The sequence below is a fragment of the Lepisosteus oculatus genome, chromosome 12, assembly GCF_040954835.1.
Source record: "Lepisosteus oculatus isolate fLepOcu1 chromosome 12, fLepOcu1.hap2, whole genome shotgun sequence".
Lineage (NCBI taxonomy): Eukaryota > Metazoa > Chordata > Actinopteri > Semionotiformes > Lepisosteidae > Lepisosteus > Lepisosteus oculatus.
In genome coordinates, this window is record NC_090707.1 from 19,129,929 (window position 1) to 19,143,217 (window position 13,289).

At 34.1% G+C, this 13,289-nt stretch overlaps 1 protein-coding gene across 7 annotated transcripts in view; it reads left to right on the top strand.

Annotated features, from left to right (window-relative positions):
- Positions 1-13,289, top strand: part of znf385b (zinc finger protein 385B) — a 124,880-nt gene that overhangs the window by 54,978 nt on the left and 56,613 nt on the right. The window contains exon 1 of one of the 7 annotated variants that reach the window (XM_015359086.2): positions 1,633-1,868. The exons of 5 other annotated variants lie outside the window; for them this stretch is intronic. Coding sequence is in view for 1 of the 2 variants with exons in the window: in XM_015359085.2 (XP_015214571.1) it covers positions 8,928-8,937 (10 nt within the window). In the remaining variant the exon portion in view is untranslated. Of the gene's footprint in view, positions 1-1,632; positions 1,869-8,726; positions 8,938-13,289 lie in introns of those variants that run through there. One more of the 7 variants, XM_015359085.2, reaches the window with a different exon arrangement.

Sequence of the window (13,289 nt, forward strand, 5' to 3'; positions counted from 1 at the left end):
ATTAGGCTGTTGGTCTTTTAAATAAAAAATTGTTGGTCTTCATTTTCATTTTTGTTGGACCCCTCCAATCTCTTAAACTTTTAAAATCCATAATTGTACAGATTGTGTAGCCCCCCTCCGATTAAAGATCTTGCTCCAACCATTGGGGACTCTGTAATGACCACATCAACAATCGTCACAATCTGCAAACATCTCCAGTAGTGAAAGGTAATAGTTGACCCCTTCAGCCTTGTTAAAGAGATGCAGATCTTTTATTTTTTGTCAGTATAGGACATTTCTTTGAGATTGGGAATCCTGGTTGCTTCTCTCGCTTGTCTATTTTTGGATGATGTCAACTACCTCAACTGAAGGGTCTTTGAAACATATTTCACTTGCTGTGTTTCTTAGAGTGTCCACCATTGACCACTTCTCTTCCTCTGGTTGTTTTGGTGTTGCTGACACTGATTGAAGATGTTAAGACTGGCCTTCAGTCTTTGATCATATGGGATATTTGGGAACTGCTGCCTTGAGCTTCAAAGTTCTTAAAATCTCTTTTGTTATCAAGTCATTGAGTGCTTCCTCTTGATTATTTTTCCTAACATTGAGATAATTTCTCATGCCCTACTATTCTCTGTAATTGTTAAGTAGAATTGGAAGTCAGTTTATGTGGTTCGGCTTTATAATATTGAAAAAATGGTAATTTGGGCCATACATATTGAAATTCATGGGATGATAGTACCAGAAATAGTATTCAGAAATGCATGTGGAGTAATTAGTAAAAACCCTGCAGCAAAATGTAATAATGAAAGCATAGTCTATACATGTAAAAACAGCCTTGTTTTATTCCATTTTTATGGGAATTGGGGAGTGTTATTATTCTGTGATATTGTGTTCAGGAAGTCAGAGAGAGAGTCTTTATCCCCAAGGGGCAATTTGTTTTACAGCAGCAGACAATATGAAGAAAAAAATATTTAACTTAAGAATTCTTAAGTCATTCTTAACTTAATGTTTAAAAATCATCTGTTCAATGCCCTGTACCCTTGTGCATTGTACAGGTCATACTGTTATTCATTACCCTCTGTGCGGATTAGAAATTCCACAGAGTTCAAGTTCATTCAAGACCTGTCAACATTACTGAAATGTGTAGTTATTTGACACCAATGCTCTTAAGGGATTATGGCACAATAATTATAGCTCTTAATTATTTAGGTAAATATGAAGTATAGCATACAGTATATGCTTATATGAGTTCACTTTAAATTTGCTAAAATTCATACAAAAATTAAAGTTCGAATCTTAAATCAGCACACTTTTAATCATTTAGTATTAAAATCAAACTACTATGTACACAATATATCACTACAAAGATCTTGGTTGTTGGATTGAAATGTTTTTGCATGAAATGGTGACCCTTCTCAGTCCCTTTCGCATTACATTATTGAAGTTGCTGTGTGTATTGTATTACAATTTCTCTGGAGCTAGAGGAAACTCCAGTGGGATTAAGCAGTTGTGCCACACCTGACACTGGTGATCATCATGTGTTACGTACAGCACAAATTACTTTTGCTAGGAAGGATATGAACAGCTCACTGGTAACTTGACCAGTATTACCCCAGTTTCTAAAGAAGATATTTTTCTTTCCTTCTTAAGTGGCTATCATAATGTAGTATAGCCACTGTGCCTTCTTTTTAATGATGTGTCAAGTTAATGCTCGACACAGACCTGTGTCCTCAGTATGAAGGCACAGGATACGAGATTGAAATTGAAAACATTTGAATGTGGACAGCCTGCTGCTGCTCTTACTTCGTCTTGGTTTTGATCCTAAATGTGCGGAGGAGGCCTGTCAGAACAAGCATTAAATGATTCCTGGCCTTTAATCTTTCATTGAGGTATGGATGTTTGACTGTTTGGCTCATTAGTTATTGTGTGTAAAATCACCCATTATAATCTAGTACGCATGATTGTAGTGTGGGGTTGGTGCACCCGTTAGTGAATGAACAGAAACTAAAGGCACATGATTAATTTATTTGAATTGGATGAATTGGAGAATGTTTTAGTTTAATTAAAAATTCACTGTTTCAAGTATTATGTCTTTCAGGAATTACCTTAATATTCTACCAAAAATAAGCTTATAATTTTGATTTAACACAGGTGCCTTTTATTCATTCGAGGTACTATAAGCTTTATGTTGTACTAAACATTTCTGTGCTGTTCCTTCAGTTTTGCTTTGCTGGTTCACATTTAATTTGTGTTTGTGATTTTATAGTGCAGATTGTGCAGAGTAGTGTAAAATGTGATACTATTGCAGCCTGTTTTAATGGCAGTTTCTTTTCAAATTATACATTTCCTGAGTAATTTGTCAGTGATGTTTAGTCATTTACTAACACCACCCAAGATATGGCAATACTTCCATTTATCCAAGATTATGCTTTTGACTACCTACTCTTAATGCTGATATGAAAATTGATATGCTTTGATATCTTCTGTTTGTTTTTAGGGCAATGCAGAATTACATCATAATGTGTTTATCTTTGCTCATACCTATCTTTTCTCATCAGAAAAAAACGTTTCAAATGAACATTCAGCAGATACTTATAGTAAACTGATATTTTTCCATTAAAATAAATCAATCATATTTTATGTTCAACATGCTTCGCTTTGTATTTCAAAATCCTACAAATATTTACATTCTAATTTAAGTATAAGAGCCTGCAAAGTCCGGCACCTGTTGTTTTCCATTTTATTTTTTAATTGGGAAATTCCAGTGTCAATTCAGCTTGGCTTGCCTATAAGTGAGACACTTAGGGTTTTTTACCTTCAGCACCAAATGGTAATGGTAATGGTAACTGCTTTCCCTGTTTATTTGATCCTACAGAAAGCTCATGTGTTGGGTATGGTCTCAAATTGACATATTGGTTATGTTGGCTGATTCAAAACAACTTGTGGAGTCCTGGCCATGGTCCGTTAATAATGATAATATTTAGCCCATAGGGGTAAAGCTGTAAATTAAAATTATTTTATGAAAAAAATACATTTAATACAATTCAGAGCATAAAGGTTAAGCAATGTGATGTTCACATGTTAGTGATTGTGTTTGACAAAGGATGTGATATATTCATGGCACTGATTTGATTACATTAATTTGTGTTAATGGGTAGTCTGGTTTGCCGTAGATGATCTCTTTGTACACAATGTTTTACTGAAAAGTACCACATGGTACCACACAGTATTGTGTCTAAATCTTACTAAATTCACTTTTGAAGTTATGTTGTCACTATTCCATAATACAAAACCAAACGTAGCTTTTTGTAAATAGTTATTTCACGGTGTCTTTAAAGACAGATATACTTCATACAGTACTCATTGCTTTCTATAGCTTTACCATCCTCTTAAGGCATAGACAAAAACATGTCACACTCCAACACTCTCTAAAATGTATAACTCCTCTAGATTACATTAGACCTGTCAAGCTAAAATTAGATATGGATAAAAATGTTCATGGTTAGAACTATTCATTCTAGGGTAACCTATACAGCTCATTTATGTCAGGGGATCAATAAGTTATATTTTATAAACAGTATTCTTAATCTGCTTGACATTTAGACATAACTTTTATTTTGTTGGCTGATTCAGACACTTTGCATTATTTGGTTACATCAGATATTTCTTTGTCTGTTAGAGACTTCTTCAGTATGAAAACAGCATTGTAGTGCATAATATAAAGATTATTGTTTTTCAAATTATTTCTACATTTTAACCACTGGTTCGTGATTTGTTTACAAGTCTTGTTTACAAGTCTTGGGGAAGAAAGTAAAATAAGCATGCTGTAGTTGTTTACAGTATGAACAGTTATTGATTGTGATTCAAATGCATTTACATGTAGTACATCCTCTCAATATAATAACTATAGACAGCAAGAAGCAGGTGTATTGGGCCAGTTTTCACTTTTATCTTCAAATCCATTTTTTAATTGTTATATTTACCATGATATGAGCATATTATTTTTAAAGTACTTAGGCCTATATTACAACCAGCTGTATTCCCAATATTAAATATAAATATATAAGTTCTAATACTTTTCTAAGTAAAAATAAATGAGAGCTTACTCGTATGCAGTAATAAGTATGTATTTTAATGGAAAGAATCCTTGATATTTAAGACTTATTTATAATTATTCCTGAGCTCTGCATCTTGTTGTAAATAGAGAAAGGTTAAAGTGATATTACATTGGTTGTACATGCATATCTCTGTAGCAAACTGTCTTAGATATGACCACACTCTTCAAAGCTGTAACTCTAGATCGTGCAAACTCCTGTTGCTGAAACGCTGTATGCAGAAGGTGGTGTCCGTAGGAAATAAATCATGTCATCAACTAAGAGGAAAAGCTACTGATGATGTTCATTGCAATATGCATACTTATTAATGACTGTTCTATTTAAAGTAACTTTCAGAGCCATGTTGGTCAAGGGTGGTTAATATGAATGGCCTTTCTCTGAATGTTCCTTCTATAGATAATGTGAAGCTGTGGCTATTGTGATTACCAGAATATCATAATAATAACATCTTTTGAAAATAGTTTGCAATAGTTCTGCACACTTAATGTAGGGAAAAATAATTAGGAAATATATTTATACAAAATTCAATATAGGAAAAAATATTAAATTATTTCTGTTAGTGCATTCACACTTACTCACCTATGTTTGTGCTTTGCTTCGGCCTTACATGTAGAGTGTTCATACTGTTAAATGTAACTACTAAAAGATTAGATTTAGTTGTACTTACACAATATACACCTTTGTGTTTTGTCAGTTTGATCTCTGTGATTATTTTAGTAGTATTTCCATCAAACTATAATATCAACCATATTTTGTTAAATATTCTCTGAAGAATTTAAAGAAAGTGTACACATCACATATAAGTTGTGACATTTTTCTGTAGCCTTACATAATTCTGTAGTGTTTCTACAATATCTCTCAATCATTTACAAGCAATTGCATTCACATTTCATGTCAAATTGCCTTTTGCCATGGTTGTCTGAGCACCTTTTCCTTAGACAAGGTCAGACAAAGAAGTCACAGCTTCAATACAAGAGATGTCCACTGCTTGTAGCACTGTCTCTGTTGCATCAGTGCATCAGTCACCTAAATATAGCTTGTGTTTGACCTTTTAGAAATAGCATCCTATTCTCTTATGACCCTCTTCTCGAGCTCTGCTAGGGACTGGAACTGCCAAAATGTTCAATAAATGCTTAATGGGATTCAGATTTCTTTTCGCCATAGAAAAGCACATTGGTCCATTGAAACTGAATTCAGTGGTTGTTGGCTGGCTTTTTGAACTCCAGATAAATATGTTTAAGTAAGATATGGTGGCTGTATATGTTGTTATATATTACTACTTCACGTAGACAACAATAGTTGTGCTAATCCTACTACGTGCAGAGATTTCTTCTGCAGTTTCTTTAGCACTTTAAACGTGACAGAAATAATACATCATTCTGATTAAAGAGAACGTCTTCTGAAGGTGTTGTAACTCAGGTGTTGTGACCCAAGTCACATTTCCCAGCATCTACAAAGATTGGAAACATCTGTTCTACACTATTTTAAAAATTCTTGAAAAAATGCAGAATATCTCAGTACACATCCTGAATTTTGAATCTTCTTAGCTTTTAATAATCATAGCATTGCAGTGATGCAAGTAAGCTTCATCCACTTATTACAATTATTTTACTTTAACTGTTTCACACTTTTGCATCTCCAGTTAAAGCAAAAGCAACCCTAGCTGTCTCAAGAATATGTACTGTAAATGTATATCAAGCTTCATTGAATTATTTTTCATCTGAAAATACTTTATCCATTATTCACAAGCTTTCTCACCCAGTTTATAACATACATTTCAGCACAATTATATTAAAAACACTCGTTAATGTACCTATTAAGGTTATTTTCTTGTAGTATATAATTATATGGAACATTAGAGTGCAACACTGGTCCAAGTGTGATGGTCAAGTCCAGATAGTCTTGTCTCTACCTCCAATTGCAGTGGTTAATGGCAACCGGACTGCACAGTGTTACTGTACTTTGATCAAGTCCTTGGACCTCCCTTACTGCCTTTTCTGTGGGCTCATTCTGCTATGCCAGCATTTTAGACAATAAATTGCTATACAATGAAAATACACATACTGCTCTTGTACTCCATAGATGCCTTAATCCACAGACCTGAATTTAATTGAACATGTGTGACTCTAGTAAACTGAGATTGCTCAGAGACCAATGAGCAGGCAAATGTTTATCTAAAGCTGTACAGGTGGAATGGGACAGAATCCCACCATCTGCAACAATTTATAGCTTGTATTGCTTCCAATGGTGGCCAAGTAGACCACTTGTTCAATACTATGACCTATACCAGTTGCATTTTTAATTCCTCTATTCAGACTTTGCAAATTCTAAACTTATCCTCTGAGAAACATCTTTCATGTGATACCAATTAATACTATATGTATAGAGGTATTAAAATCATATTTTATTACATTATGAAAATTTAAAAACAGCTTTTCTAATCTCTTTTTTGCATGGCAAGGTGGGTACCTCAGGTTTGAAAATCATAAGGATAATTTCAAAGAATTATAGTAAATTTGCAATAAAATTAAATGCTAATATTTTAATTATATTTATTATTCTGAGTAAAGTTTAATTAGATTATTAATAAGATGTTTATTAATTGACACTCAATTTGTTGTTGATGTTAAACTGCTCAATTAATAGCAAAACATGTATAAAATGTAGAAATTAAAGAATACAGTCATGGATCATTGGAAAATACACATATACTGTATCTCCCAACAATTTTTTCTCTGAATGGAAATTAGTAAAAAAAGGTTGATATTATTAAACAAATGTGAAATGTTTTTTTTTTCTAAAAACACAGAAACACTACAAAACCTCCCTGCCTCCCTATTCCCACACACTAGCGATTTTTCTGATGCTCCAACTTTGAACAAAAATAATAAAACATAGATTGCTGCCAAGACAACAACAGGCAGAATCAATGATAGACCTATTGTTCCTGTGGAACATGTCATTTCAAATGTTAGAATAATTATTGCAGCTGTAAAATGTTTCTGTGTTGTGGAAAATCAAGGTAAACAAACTAGGTTAATTTTGGTGCAAGATGTATATTATGTTTCAAATGCATTATTATGAAATACCTTTAAAAACAAAACTCTTCATCATTATCATTTTAAATTTGGTTTGTTTAATACATATATACAGTATATGGATATAGCTTGGATTACCAACCAGGGAGTGCTGGGCCAGCAGGGGGCACTCACCCTGCGGTCTGTGTGGGTTCTAATGCCCCAGTATAGTGACAGGGAAACTATACTGTAAAAAGACACCGTCCTTCGGATGAGACGTAAAACCGAGGTCCTGACTGTCTGTGGTCATAAAAAAATCCCAGGGCATTTCTCGTCCTGGCCAAATTTTCCATTGGCTTTTACCAATCATGGCCTCCGAATAATCCTCATCTATGAATTGGCTTCATTACTCTGTTCTCCTCCCCACTAATAGTGATGTGTGGTGAGCGTTCTGGCGCACTATGGCTGCTGTCGCATCATCCAGGTGGTGGTGGAGGGAAGTCCCCATTACCTGTAAAATGCTTTGAGTGGAGTGTCCAGAAAAGCGCTATATAAGTGGAAACAATTATTATTAATTTCGGTTATTAACCATCTTTGTTCCACCAGGAACATCTGTTGTACATCTGTTGTAAACTCCAGAAAGGGTCAGCCTATTTGTCTTATAGTTTAGTATCGAAGAAGTTTGTTGAGCCATTTCTTAAATGAGCCCAGAGTGTGGGTCTCTGTTACTTGGCAGGGAAGCTTTATCAGATATCGAGAACTCTTTGTATACAGATGCTTCCCATTCTCTGTCCTAAATGTATACTTTACTTTTCTATTGTTACCCCATGGACTTAATTCATTAGTGAATATGAAACAGTCCCTTCATTTGAACTTAATTATACCAATTTAAATTTAATCAAATCACCTCTCAATCTCCTTTACTCTAGACTAGTCAGATTTACTTACTTTAAACTAATAATAGTAGAAGTTTGTAAGACAGTAGTTTTTTGTTCATATAGTATATGCAGCAAGGCATCCCTCAAGCTAAATGATAATGAAGTTTACTGTAAATTGATTGCATTTTCCTAGAGCACACTGTTTACTAAAATTCCTGCATAGTGTACATCACGAGAATGGATTTGTAGACTATAATTTACTTTAGGAATTGTAAAAGAATCAGACTGACATTACACAGTTATTGATTTTACAATAATACAGCAAAAAAAAACATTTCCTATATCACCTGTTTTACGCATCTACTTCTAGTTAGGTTAGTGTTTTGATTTTGTTCAAAATCACGTAATACAGTCACTTCATGTTCAATTTTTGTACATTGTTTTGCTAGCCAGCACAGTAATGTGTTACAGATCATGCAGAGTGCCTAGACCTTGATTTATGAAAACTAGATTCCTTTTAGCTCTGAATCAGAGCCAGAAGGTGTATGCAGTAAAACTGATTAATTCAGACTGTAAACCCACCAATGAATAGGCTATCAGTTCAATTCAGTTTTTAGCACTTCACATTAAAAATCTTGGTGGAGTGACCTAGTTTTTCATCGCTTCGTGGCTCAGCATGCTGAGGTGGCTGCAGCTGCCGACAGTCCCTCCATTGTTTCAGTTAGTTTCATCTGAGGCACTCTAACACAGTCGTTAAGTACCTCAGCTGCCTCAGGGTACAACTCAGTAAATGCATGTTTTTGAAGTCTCTCATTCAACACTTGGTGAAAACATTGCAGGACTGGACGGGTCAATACAAAGGTTTATTGGAGCTTTTCACTTGCCGAATCTGAAGCTAAAAGCCTGCACTGTTGCTGAACTACTTACATGGTTGAAAAATGCTTTTGGGTAAGTAGATCCATACGAGTTTAATATTGGTTTAACTTTTTTATGACATGGTTAAAATAGTAAGACAGTATTATGTCTGAAAATATGACTTTTGTGTTAAGAAAAAAGACTTGTGCATTGTTGTGTTAGCTAACAAACCATAGGGGGTGATATGGAATAACATGCTGTATTCTTCATTTTACATTGATTTAATATTAATGCAAAAAATTAGCCTTTCCAGACTTAAAATGTGACTTTGTGCTTTCCTGTAACAAACCTATTACCAAAGCATTGCTTATATGGATATTTAGCTGACTACACTCATTTAGAGGCTTGTCATAAAGGTTATGAAATAACTATTTACAATACTGTGATTTTGATTTACAGTACAAACACAGCTCTGTAGTACTTAATTAACGGTGTAGTAATTTTAAGCTGTCTAGATTTTGATTTTTCACTAACTTGGAAATTATGTAAACTAACAAAGGTAAACACTTCTTGAATGCATTGCTTGTATTTCAGGTAGTTTGTAAGCATATGGGAAAGCAAGGTATAATCAAACATTAACAATTGTTTCATAGTGAAATAGGCAGTAGTGTTTATTATAAAGTTACAGCAACAAGCAAGCATTTTACATGAGCATATTTTTTTCTGCAGTGAAAGTTTGTAAAAATATAATAACTTGACCACATATCATTTTTTTGAGGTTATCTTATACCACACAGTTAAAGCTTAACAATTTTTTTGTCAAATACCATTGCTGTGCAACAGCTTTCAAAATGTTTATTCAGAACATTTCACACTCACTCTGGAATTTCCTTACTGAAGAGTAACTTTACGTGACATAATGGTAAAATAAGAACGCATTTTAAAAGTAAGTTGGAAAAATGGTCTCAGTGACAAGAAATGAGTAGCTGTCTTTTTTTATCCTTTATCCTTTGGGACATGATTAAACTGCCTGTGAAAGAAGGTATTAAGCTTCTATACCAGTTGAACAGCTCTCTGGGGAAAATCCACCCATTTTTTATGGTAGCTACACTTGAAACTGGCAGTAAGATAGTTTTTCACCTTATGTATGCAGCTTTTTTTTCTAAATACTGATATGTTTTGCAAGGATTGGCACCAATAACACTATAAATAAACTTAAAAATAACACTACAAATAAACTTTAAAACTTCACAAAAAGTAATTTTGTAGTTTCCTTCAAAATTAAGTCTATATTGTTTTAGTAGAGGCTAAATTGCTATGTTTAAAGCACTGCTGCTTAAGGACAGGTGATGGGCTGATACTCCAAGGTCTGCTGTAAATCTAACATTTTATAGCAGCTGGGATTATACTACATTATATTATATATTATATTACAAAGATAAATCTAAGTTTCCTTTAATTTTAGAATGCTATCTAAAAATGTTTAAAGTAGCATCTATTGGAAAGTAAATAAAGATGCAAAAATAATTTGGCACTATTTGATATAATTTTTAGCTCTTAAACTTTGTCTTTAAGGTTATAGTTAAATTTTAATACAACATTAATGTGCTATCAAGTTCATTTAATTAATGTTAACATCATTTCAGTGGAGCTACAGTATATGCAGTATAAAACAATAATTGTTGGTAATACCCATCTCCGCCTTACTATTTTAACTGACATGAAATTAACATAATTAGAAATAAATTGATAGTAAGTCTTCACCAGGTTGTAGATTGGTAGGACATGTGCACAGTCATAAGAGAAAAAATAGCAGCCCTAAACTTCGGTTATTTATATAAATACAACTTATTCAACAATTATGTATAAAATAAAAAAATATAGTTTTGGTGTTTGATTTGACAATGCTAGGTTTTTGTTTGTTATTTCTTATTCTTTGAAACTATTTTAAAACTTCAAGAATTCAAGGAATTTAACTCATCAGACAATTTTTAAAATACAAAGCAGATATGAAATTATATATGAGAAGAGTCAATACATTTAAATCTAATGGTCAGTTGTTCTTGGAAAAGAACTTGAAAAAACCTAACCAACAAGGAACCTGCAGAATTAATTTTGTTGTATGTTTTGAACAAAATAGAACTTCATGATTTGTAATAAGTAGAAATACAGTAATTTGTCTTTATCATGACTTAGAAGGCAATAGCAGGCTTGTGTTTACATTTGATTTTTTATGATAATCTCAAAGTGGTGAATTTTTGTTTGTTCTCTCTGCTACAATTCAATATTCATTGAATGGGCATGGAAACTCAGATACGTTAGCTGAAAATTTCAGTAGGGTTGGGGAAGGCTAGAAACTAGAATAATTTTGTTGTATAGCTGTTTCTTTTTTAATGCTCATGTAAAGTGGGTTTGGGCATGGATCAGTGCATAGATTTACAAACAGAACAAGTACATCATCTATCATTAAGAGGAACAGCTATTTCCATTTTTAGAAGTATATTAATCATTTGAATAGTGGATGTAGTTTAAGTTGTTTCTGTTGCTGCATTTTATGCTCTATCCTGATTGTTCTCCATTTTACTCCATTTCCATCAGAATTCAAACTCTGCCTTTTTCTTATCTGTCCCTGATTTTCTTTAATTGCAGTGTAAAATGGGTTATATCGACCTACTCTTAGAAATATTTTCCCTGAATATTAAAAAAAAATAGTTGCAACATTATTCCTCTTACTACCTTGCTAGAGCTATGTTATGTGATATGTTTCCAGTGTGTGTATTATCTATAACGGGGTGTTTATGGTACTCAATTTGCAAGTGAAAAGGGGCTCATCACCACTGAGCCTGTTACAGGAGGTGACATCACCCTCTTGGAACCTGCACAGTGTTAAATTCTCCCATTGCAGAAGGCCAGTTTTTTGGAGCAGTGTATTTCTTTGCAGCTTGGAGAAGAACCTTTTGTGGCTCTAAAGCCGGAATGCCCATGATTGGCCATATTTAAATCCTGGTGTAGGCAGAACTGCCCTTGTCACATAATGCTGTGGATCAGATTGCAAAGATTGATGTCTACAATAATAATAATAACATCACTTTATTAACCCTTTACAATTTCTTGCATTAGGAATTGTCTTTTCACATACCCCAGCTTGCTCTCCATGAGACACACAGACACGCAGATAGGGAGAGAGCCTGGGGTCAGAGCGCAGGGTCTGCCATTGTACAGCGCCCCTGGAGCAGTTGGGGTTAAGGGCCCTGCTCAGGGGCCCAACGGAGTAGGATTCCTCTGCCGGCTGCGGGATTTTGAACCGGCAACCTTTCAGCCACAGGCACAGATCCTTAGCCACAGAGCCACCGCTTCACCCCATCAGAGTCTATCAGTCTCTGAATTTGCTGAAGCGCAGAAGTAGAGAGAGAATATAACTTTGATGTGGACTCTGTTACAGAAGGTGATGCCACCTTTTGGCATGGTGGAATTCTCTGCGGTCTGAGGAGTGGTACTGTGTATCTTCAATTTGAAGCTGTGATTGAATCCCAGCAGGATCAGAGGAGCACAAACCACACAAGCACACATTGTGTTTTTGACAAATTACCATGTTGTGTATTTCCAAATGTGTGAACCTTTTTCTGTCTGAAATGATTGGGTTTTGGAGGCACTAAATGAACCAGATGTAAAACAACTGTGTGTTGCTGAAAATGTTTGGAGTATTTCCACTTTTTGCATCTAATACTATGATACGCCAAATAGTCCTTCCAAAATTGACTATGAAACATTGCAGTAATTAAAGAGAGATCTATTGCTGGAGATAAAAAAAACACCTAAATGAGAAAAACGTAATTTAAATACAGATCCCAGCAGGAGCAGAGGAGCACAAACCACACAAGCTCACAGTGTGTTTTTGACAGATTACCATGTTGTGTATTTCCAAATGTGTGAACCTTTTTCTGTCTGAAATGATTGGGTTTTGGAGGCACTAAATGAACCAGATGTAAAACAACTGCGTGTTGCTGAAAATGTTTGGAGTATTTCCATTTTTTGCATCTAATACTATGATACGCCAAATAGTCCTTCCAAAATCGACTATGAAACAGTACAGAATTTAAAGAGGGACCAATTGCTGGGGATAAAAAAAACACCTAAATGAGAAAAACGTTATTTAATTAGAGATTTTTTACTGTAGATGTATGTCTGTTACTGTTTTACCACTGTTTGTTTTTCATGTTTACCTATGGTCCGGGCATTGGTGTAATGTACTGTATATGTGTCAGATTTTGCTAAGAATATTAAAGTAATTGCTGCAATAAAGAGCAAAGTCTATATAGTTCCAAAAATATTTATTTTTATTGGGAGCAAGGATGTAGATTAGAATAAATTTGCTGTTACTGTTATATTAGAATCTTCCGGATCACTTTAAAACATGGAAAACTACAAGGCAGGTTATCTATTAT